At 39.1% G+C, this 9,528-nt stretch overlaps 1 protein-coding gene and 1 non-coding gene across 4 annotated transcripts; both read left to right on the top strand.

Moving 5' to 3' along the window:
* Positions 1-682: 682 nt before the first annotated feature.
* Positions 683-754, top strand: TRNAH-GUG. The gene has a single exon. It is a non-coding gene; the product is annotated as a tRNA-His (tRNA).
* A 2,697-nt stretch (positions 755-3,451) lies between these two features.
* LOC115741178 (mitogen-activated protein kinase 7) lies at positions 3,452-6,058 on the top strand. 3 transcript variants are annotated; one of them, XM_048283363.1, is made up of 3 exons: positions 3,452-4,279; positions 4,410-4,839; positions 5,220-6,058. In XM_048283363.1, exons 2-3 carry the CDS (start codon positions 4,417-4,419, stop codon positions 5,904-5,906), a joined length of 1,110 nt encoding a protein of 369 aa, XP_048139320.1. In that variant the 5' UTR covers positions 3,452-4,279; positions 4,410-4,416; the 3' UTR covers positions 5,907-6,058. The 3 variants fall into 3 exon arrangements, with proteins under 3 accessions (XP_048139320.1, XP_048139319.1, XP_030530799.1); XM_048283362.1 differs by having other exon boundaries at positions 3,452-4,286; XM_030674939.2 differs by having other exon boundaries at positions 3,457-4,172.
* The last annotated feature ends 3,470 nt before the right edge of the window (positions 6,059-9,528 follow it).

Below are 9,528 nucleotides of genomic sequence, written 5' to 3'. Positions count from 1 at the left end.
TCTATTGAAGAGACGAGAATAGTACCAAAAAAGTTCTAAACATATTGCATTAATCCCAATTTAGCCCTAAACTTTTTAATTAGATCAATTTAGTCCTAAACATTTTCACATTGGTACCGATTGAGTCCATTCGGCCAATTTTATGCCGAATATTGCTAATGTGGACTCCGATTATACTAATGGGCACGGTTTGCATTGATGTGGATATTTTTTTAATAGTTTTTCTTTCTTTCTTTTTTCCTTTCATTTTGGCCGGCGCATGGACCTGTACATTCCATGCCACCCCGATGTGGGTTCAAGCTTCTCACTTTTAATTATCTCGGGACCGATCACCGCAAGCTCTTCGACCATATCTTGAGTTTGCTCAAGACGGCTAGAGTCGCTCCGGCCAATGTAGCCGAGCAGCTGTTGAAGAGCGACGAACTGGAGGTCGCTCTCAGGGACATGGTTCCCTTCCCCCGTCGATCACAAGAGGGAAGAGAAGGAAGAAGTCATTTAGGATAGAGTTTGTCGGCCCCAATTTGTCAAGGAAAATGGCGGGAGTGAAGAGAAAGTAACCAACCCATCCAGTTCCGACCATTGATTCTCTCCGACACAGTGGCTTCGTGAAGAAATTGCATGAAAAGGATTCGATTTCTTCCATACGTTATGTTGAATTTCAAATGACGGAAGGCAAGTGAAAGTGGCTGTAGTTTAGTGGTTAGAATTCCACGTTGTGGCCGTGGAGACCTGGGCTCGAATCCCAGCAGCCACAGTACAGTCCTCCTCTTTTTTTCGATTGACTATTCCGTCTCTCCAAGGCACATTCCGTGAGACGACGTATGACCTGAACTTTTCTTGCGGTCAATACCATCTGCATTATTAATTATGTGAGCTCTAGCTTAGCACACACGTGATCAAACGTTGTAAATGGGCTTAATCTATATAATTTATAGACCATGTAGTACTTTTGTTACACATGAAGCAAGAGAGTTTTGTTACACTAGGAGTAACGTAATTGATCGATCAAAAGATTTCAGTCAAGATCGAATTCATTCCCAAAAGAGTAGAAATTCACGCGAAATTCTTTCAATTAAAAAGAGAGATTGGTCCAAAAATTTCTGATCGGCGTAATATTTGCGGAGCTAGCGATGAATAACACTAGTGCTATCAATTTTTTGGGCCTAATACTCCGAAAACAAAACCTTAAACTTTAGCTCTTGTCTCATTTTTACCTTTTTGTCTCATTAAAACTTTCGACTTTAGGTCTAACATCAAGTCTATCCTAAACTTTTCTTTGTCCCATAAAAAACCTCAATTTAGTATAAACTTTTTTCCTATAAAAAGACTCTCAACTTACGTTCTGTCCCAATTTTACCATTCAGTCTCAATTTTATTCTAAAATTTGTACAATCTCATAAACAACCCCAAAGTTTTACTTGAGCCACAAATCTGCCCTTATTAATACTCTGGCCAAAATTTATCGTTAACGACTGGGAAATGAAAAACTCCCAAGCACAAGCTATTCGAGTATCCCGGGGGCAAGCTCTTCGATTGCTAGAGATGGAACATTCTCGAGCACAAGAAATCAAAGATCGACCGCAAAATCGATTTTGCCGGAAGTTTAATGAAGGTAAAATTAGGACTCAAGTAAAAATTGGTGATCTTTTACGAGAAAAATTTATGATAAAATTGAAACTGGACCTAAAATTGAAGGATTTTAATCCAACAAAAAAAATTAGGATAGAATTGGGATTTGACTTAAAGTTGGAGATTTTTAACGGGATAAAAAAAGTTTCCAAGTAGAATTGTGACCGTACCTAAAATTGGAGGGTTTTTTCGAGTAAAGTTCTTAGTTTTTTTATGGTACTGGCCCTATTTTTTTTTTTTTTTTTTTTTTTGCCTAGAGTATTTAATATTTATTATTTCACTTTTGGGTGACAAAATGTAATAATTATAATTCGTAGGATTAGGGAGTGGGCAGTGGGCCCAACAAAGAGGAGATCTCTGCAAATGGAAGCAAGCCAGCCGGCCTCACCGAACGCTTTCCACGTGTTGGCGCCGCTTGCTTCGGGCCTAAACTTATGCTTCCAGTGCAATTACGCAATTGTCCCTTCAAATCATTTGACTATGCTTACATTTATTCATTTACTTTACATTTTTCGGTTTGCAAGAATTAAAACGAATCTGAAGAAACCCAAACTTAATAATAATAATAAGGATTAACATCATGGAAAATCCAAAATTGGTATACCTATGACAAATTTATCCCAAATTATTTTTTGACAACCAAAAACTCCAAATTGATCAACTTGTAACAAATTTACCCAAATAAATTTACCCTCAGTTAATTTTCATTAAATATAACCTTTAAATTGTTAAGTTAAATGTCATGTGACAGTTCTCGAGTGTATCAATTTGGGATTTTTACCCTATGTGAATCACAAGTTTATCAATTTGAGGTTTTTTGTGATATTAATCTAATTTAACGGAAAGTAAATTTGTCACAGGTGTACCGGCTTGAAATTTTTCTTGGTCAAAAAAATTAATTCGGGATAAAGTTATTATAATAGTACCAATTTAGGATTTTCGGTGGTCAAAAAAATAGTTTGGGGTAATTTATCACGGATGTACTAGTTTAAGATTTTTCATGATCAAAAAAATAGTTTAAGATAAATTTGTCACGGGTATATCGGTTTGAGATTTTTTATAGTATTAACCCTAATAATAATTCAACAAACCCATTTACACGAATTGCAATTGCGTGCTAAATTGAAGATTAGGCAGGCGCTAGGTGGCTACTTCTCTTGATCCAAAGTTATCCAATAGGCTCTTGATTTTAGGGTTTCAAGCTATGTCCGGATAAAATAATCCAAGGTTTGGTCAAATGGGTAAAATGTTAGGTGAAAGCAAACATGTACAAGAATAACGGAAAGACAAAATGTACCTAATTTTAACCTTTGCAAGTGAATCACATAAAGCTCAAAAGTAAATATACATGGAATAATTTGCGATGGGAGGAATCTCGATTACAACGAAAGGGAAGCGCTCTATCGAGTATTGAGTCATTTGGAAGATCGGGAATATGGCTCTAAGCGTTTCGATGAGATACTTTCATATCTCAGTAAAAAATTATCCGATCTCAATATGGTCCAAAGCACCTCGTTATTAGGAAAAAGAAACGTGTCCTATAAATTTTCTTTTTCAAGCATGTTGAAAATATCAAATTTGTTTCCAATTTAGTCCTCGACAACATGCTCAATTATTGACGATTCTTTTTACGAGTCTTTTCACTTTCGTACAATCAATATTTCAAAAGTCGCCCCGGACCAATTTAACCCAATTCTAATGAGATTACACGAAATCTTACGTGTTAAGTACATTTAGATAAGATAGACTAAGAGCTAATTATCAACACAAGCAAGGGGAACGAATTTTTCTTCATTGGCCGGCCCCAAGAAGTGAGCCGGTCGCGCGCGGCGGCACGAAATCAACAAAGCTTTTCTTGGAGTAATGAAGCAGCTCAAGTTCATCGTATCCGCTTGTTCTTTCGTTCATGGATTCTAGGTGAGCTTTCCAAGAAATTACGAAAGAAAATTGCAGAATCTCTTGTATAAATTTCTTACTGTGCCATGCGTGGGTGTCCACAGCTTCGTCACCACACACTTTCAGTTGTCTTGATTCCCCTTTTTAACCCACTCTGCTCACGCCTCTTCTTCTCAAGATCTGATCGAGATATTTGTCTCTTTTTCAACATCTGAATCGAACCCAGTAGCTTGCAAGAACTTGTCTATCGAGCCGAGTGCGTGCTCGGTTCGATTATGGTCATTGATCTTGGTGGGTTTTGGTGGGGAAGTAGAAAGAATTTCAGCGATTTTTCCTGTAAAACAGGGGAGGGGGGTTCCTCCTGTAGTTGCCCTCTGATTGTTTCTTGGTGCTCTCACTTTCCAGGAAAATAGTGAGCGGGGAGTTGGAATCATGTGAAGGGAAAGGAAGGGAAAGGTTTGAAGAATCTGGAACTTGGGTGTTTGGTGGCGGGCTTGGTCTGGAAGACAGTCCAGAGAAGGTAGAGGACAGAATTTTATAATCAAGAGAAAAGACCAGAGAAAATCGAAAAGGGCAAAGAGAGCATAAGCACAGTTTGGCAAGAAGGTGATCTCAAAAAGGTCACAGTTCCGCAGCAGAAGCGGCAAGTAAGAATCAATTCCTATTCCATCTTACATCTTCTTATGTTGGGATTTCCAGCTCTTCTTTTCTCGCTCATGCATTGAAATTGAAGCTGAACTCTCCTGAATTCTTGGTAAATTATGAGTCGACTTCACAGATTAAGCCCAATTCACTTCTGGGTTTGATATCAATCATTGCAGTCCCAGTTTTCTGTTCTTTCTCTCCTTTTGTGCTTATGGTGATAGAGTTTTGGTTGTGATTAGGGGGTATATGGCGACTCTGGTTGAGCCCCCAGATGGAATTGGGCAGAGAGGGAAGAATTACTACTCAGTGTGGCAAACTCTGTTCGAGGTGGACACCAAGTATGAGCCCATCAAGCCCATCGGGAAAGGGGCGTACGGCGTGGTGTGCTCGTCGAACAACAGGGAGACGAACGAGAAAGTCGCGATCAAGAAGATCCACAATGTGTTCGAGAACCGGGTGGACGCGCTGCGGACCCTGAGGGAGCTCATGCTCCTGAGGCACATCAAGCATGAGAATGTGATTGCCCTGAAGGATGTGATGTTGCCGGTCCACAGCAGTAGCTTCAAGGATGTGTACTTGGTTTATGAGCTCATGGACATCGATCTGCACCAGATCATCAAGTCCTCGCAGCCGCTGTCCAACGACCATTGCAAGTACTTCATTTTTCAGGTAACAATTCGCGACTTTCCTCCATCGAATTCTACTGCTGATTCAGCTGTGCACTGCCTTTTGGTTTGATAGGATAATAATGCACATGTTGCTCCTCGGAATTGCGACCTCAGGTGTGGTGATATGAGATTGCCATTCGGCCAACATTCATTAACTCGAAGGCAACATTCAACTTTGGGTTAGGCAAATATTCTGAAGTGCAACTTTTTGCCAAATGAAAGTTCTTGCTCATAGCTAAAATATGACTGCAAATCGAGTTCTGTACCACTAGCTTTGCTGGACTAACTTCATGATATACATTGTTTCATTGCATTGCATTGCATTGCATGTACTATTCTTCAGTTCTAACTCTTGTTCTGGTTTTGACTCTGCACATTCAGTTACTGCGAGGGCTGAAGTATCTCCACTCGGCCAACGTTCTTCACCGCGACCTCAAGCCCGGAAACCTCCTGGTGAACGCCAACGGCGACCTGAAGATATGCGACTTCGGGCTCGCGCGGACCAGCCAAGGCGAGGGGCAGTTCATGACCGAGTACGTGGTCACGCGCTGGTACCGCGCCCCTGAGCTGCTGCTCTCGTGCGACAACTACGGGACCTCGATTGACGTCTGGTCTGTGGGCTGCATCTTTGCCGAGATCCTCGGGCGCAAGCCCGTGTTCCCTGGGTCGGAGTGCCTCAACCAGCTGAAGCTGATCATCAACACACTGGGGAGCCAGAGGGAGGAGGACATCGAGTTCATCGACAACCCGAAGGCCTGGAGGTACATCAAGGAGCTGCCCGTCTCGAGGGGAACCCACTTCTCCCAGCTGTACCCGCAGGCTGATTCTCTGGCTGTGGACCTGCTGCAGCAGATGCTCGTGTTCGACCCAAGGAAGAGGATCACCGTGACGGAGGCGCTCCAGCATCCTTACATGGCAGGGCTGTACGACCCGCGATGCAACCCGCCGGCTCAGTACCCGATTAGCCTCGACATCGACGAGAGTATGGGGGAGCCTATGATTAGGGAGATGATGTGGAACGAAATCCTTCATTACCATCCTCATCAGTATGCTTCTCTCCATGGATAAATGCTTCGAATCTCCGACATATTACCAGAAAATAGCTGCAATGTCTATACCAACTAAAATAGCACATTGCATTTTCTTTAAAACAGTATTTTGTGATATTATGTTCTTTTTCCTAGTCCGAAACATTAATTATAGGATCATTTGAAGTATAACTCGGTGCTCGAATCTTTCACTGTGTAATCGCCAAAATACAATCATACTGCTTCTTCGAAGCTTAGAAGTGATAATGAAATAGCTGCCTCGCAAATGTGCAATTTGCATCTAATCATCATTAAAGATGAAAGAGGCATTTTGAAAAGAATTGGACAAGGCAAAAGTGCATAGGTGGCCTCTTGTTTTGTGCTATATTCATAGCATGGTGTCAAACTTTTAATTGGTACGACCCAATTCTTCAAATTGAATTTTTTTTCAATCAAGTCACTTGGTCTTTGATTTTGGAAAAAAATAAAGCTGATATGTAGATTAGTAACCAAAGATTTGATGAGGAATAAATCATTGCAAATGTGAATGGATGACCTCCGCAAAAAAAAAAAAAATCGAACTTTTCAAAATAAGGTTCGGAGAAAATTTAGTTGATACAATGGTTTTGAAAACCACACCAAAAAGCACAGTAGTAACATATATGCCTTGTTTATATTTTGATAACACCGTTCTTGACTCACCAAAACAAATGCGAAAAAGTAGATAATTTTTCTTTTTTGTTTAAATCAGTTCTTGACTCACTAAGGCGACTTCTACAACCCCACCTTAAAGATAGTGCTCATCTTCATGTGCACATATACTATCTAGATGAAATAATGGAAAGACATCACTAGGCAATCTTACCTGTTTTCATTCCAGGTACTTAGCAACAAAATGATCACTAGTATCATGGTTCAAAGTATCACTCTAACGTTGAATGCCATCTTGACTTGCTGCATGAGCTCTTGAAGCTCTTGAAGCTCTTGCGCTTTCTCCATTGAAACATAGGGTAATCCTTCCTTAGAGCAAAGACATCTTGACTTGCTGCATGAGCTCTCGAAGCTCTTGCGCTTTCTCCATTGAAACATGGGATAATCCTTCCTTAGAGCAAAGACAGCCCAGAATTCATTGGGTAGCTTGAGCAACATGTTTGCTCTTGAAGCTCTTGCGCTTTCTCCATTGAAACATAGGTAATCCTTCCCCCAGCGCAAACACAGCCTAGAATTCATTGGGCAACTTGAGCAACATGTTTTTCGCGGCTCTATTCGTATGTGCCTTCTCTCTAGTATTGTTGATGAGTTTTTGTCTTGAGTTTTTGATTGATAAAAAGCGTGCTTCACCTATAATAATAATTGAGGGCAAAATAAGCACAAAGAAAAATGTGTATTATTGACATTTAAAAATATCAACTCTCTATTTTTGCTGATTGTAATGTCTTTATATCATCGAATAGATTAAATCCCAAATCCATTTATTTTTCTGGTAGAAATAAGAATATTGCTTTTCCTATCCGCATCGAATAGAATATACTGAGCCAAATCTTCTTCATGTAAAACCCGTTTGATTTCGAGACATTTATTAAATGAGAGAGGGAGGGCAAAAATACTATAGATGTAAGATATAGAAGAGGAAGAAAAGCTTTCTTTTTTGCCATTTTTTCTTTTCATCTTTGAATTGTTAATGAACCCACCTCATTTGTTGAATCTAGGTGATCCATCATTTCTTAAGTCCCATAGGTTTGTTCCTGTAGAATCTTGGCTAGTCAAGCAAGGACTAGCTCATAGATCTTTGGGCTTTGATTGTCAACGAATAGAGACTTTACAAATAAAGCCTGAGGATTGGCTGGTAATTATTCCAAAAAATACTATCAATTCTGCAAGAAAACCACTCATACCCGGTAATGCAAGGGAAACCATTGATAAGATATGAAAATGTCGATTCTTTTGATGGTGTCCTATGAAGTGGCGTTCAAATTCTTCAAAGGAGAATGACGCTTTAGGAAGTACTTTAAAAGAGATAAGCCTTGATCTTTGGCCAGCTCTTTGATGTGTGTGGGTGATCATTAGTTCGTGTTGATTGGTTCTAGATGCATGGTTGTTTAAGTCATGTCTACTATATACTATAATTCAGTGGTATTAGTACTTGCTCATTTGCATTAGTTGGATATAGTTCTGGACAGTTAAAGTCTCAAAATGTTAAAATCATCTTATCGGACATGGGAATTATTAAATGCTTCAATAGAGATGAATCTTCCTTGAAAAATCCTTCCTCGAGTAAGTTTGACCTTCTTTGATTTGAATTTAGATGGGTAATATCCTTGGATTCCTGGCTAAAACCATATCGCGATATTTTTACTTGCTCGACCAATCTCTTCTTTAGTTTGGAAGTCCGGTTGCTTTCTATTATTTTTCATTTTGTCGTAAAGTTTATGAAAATTAACCGTTTTTGCCACTCTCCGTTCATTGACTAATATCGCGCTATTCTTTAATTGCTTGTGCATTTCAAAAGATTGGATCATGAGCTTTCTGTTGATAAAAAAAAATCAAGATAAAAATAGATAATAAACATAAAACATCATATTAAAAAAATTGGTGTCTAACCCACCTCTAATGAAGACATACATAAGCGAAAGAGTAGATATATATATATTTTTTTTAAATCTCTTCTTGACTCAGTAGGGTGACTTTTACAACCCTAACTCAAAGATGGTGCTCATCTTCATGTGCATATATATAACCTTGATGAAATAATGGAAAGATATCACTAGGCAAATCATCAAACATATTTTCATTCCACCTACTTAGCAACAAAATGATCGCTGGTGCCATGGTTGAAAGTATCACTAAAACAAGTATTTCATACCTTTTCAAATGTTGTAGGCCGTCTTGACTTGCTACATGAGCTCTTGAAGCTCTCGCACTTTCTCCACCGAAAGATAAGTAATTTTTCCCTCGACAGCCCAAAATTCATCGGGCAGCTTGAGCAACATGTTTTCCACGGCTTTATTCATCTGTGCCTTCTCTCCAGCATTGTTGATGAGTTGTTGTCTCGAGTTTTTGATTGATAAAAAGTGTGCTTCATCTGTAATAATAATTAAGGTCAAAATAAGCATAGTGAAAAATGTGCATTATTGACATTATGAAAATATCGATTCTCTTGATGGTGTCATATGAAGTGGCTTTCAAATTCTTCAAAGGAGAATGATGCTTTAGGAAGTACTTTAAAAGAGATGAGCCTTGATCCTTTGGCCAGCTCTTTGATGTGTGTGGGTGGTCATTAGTTCGTGTTGATTGGTTCTAGATGCATGGTTGTTTAAGTCATGTCTACTATATACTATAACTCAGTGGTATTAGTACTTGCTCATTTGCATTAGTTTGATATAGTTCTGGACAGTTAAAGTCTCAAAATGTTATTAGCATTGATAAGAAGGAAAAATCATCTTATCAGACATGGGAATTATTAAATGCTTCAATAGAGATGAACCTTCCTCGAAAAATCCCTCCTTGAGTAAGTTTGATCTTTGTTTACTCACTAGCATGATTTGAATTTAGATGGGTAATTACCCTTGGATTCCTAGCTAAAAACATATCGCGGATATTTTTACTTGCTAGATCAATCTCTTCTTTATTTTGGAAGTCGGATTGCTTTCTATTGTTTTTCA

Source organism: Rhodamnia argentea, chromosome 8 (assembly GCF_020921035.1).
Source record: "Rhodamnia argentea isolate NSW1041297 chromosome 8, ASM2092103v1, whole genome shotgun sequence".
Taxonomy (NCBI): domain Eukaryota; kingdom Viridiplantae; phylum Streptophyta; class Magnoliopsida; order Myrtales; family Myrtaceae; genus Rhodamnia; species Rhodamnia argentea.
The sequence above is the reverse complement of the archived record's forward strand: the minus strand, read 5'-3'. Positions and strand labels throughout refer to the sequence as shown.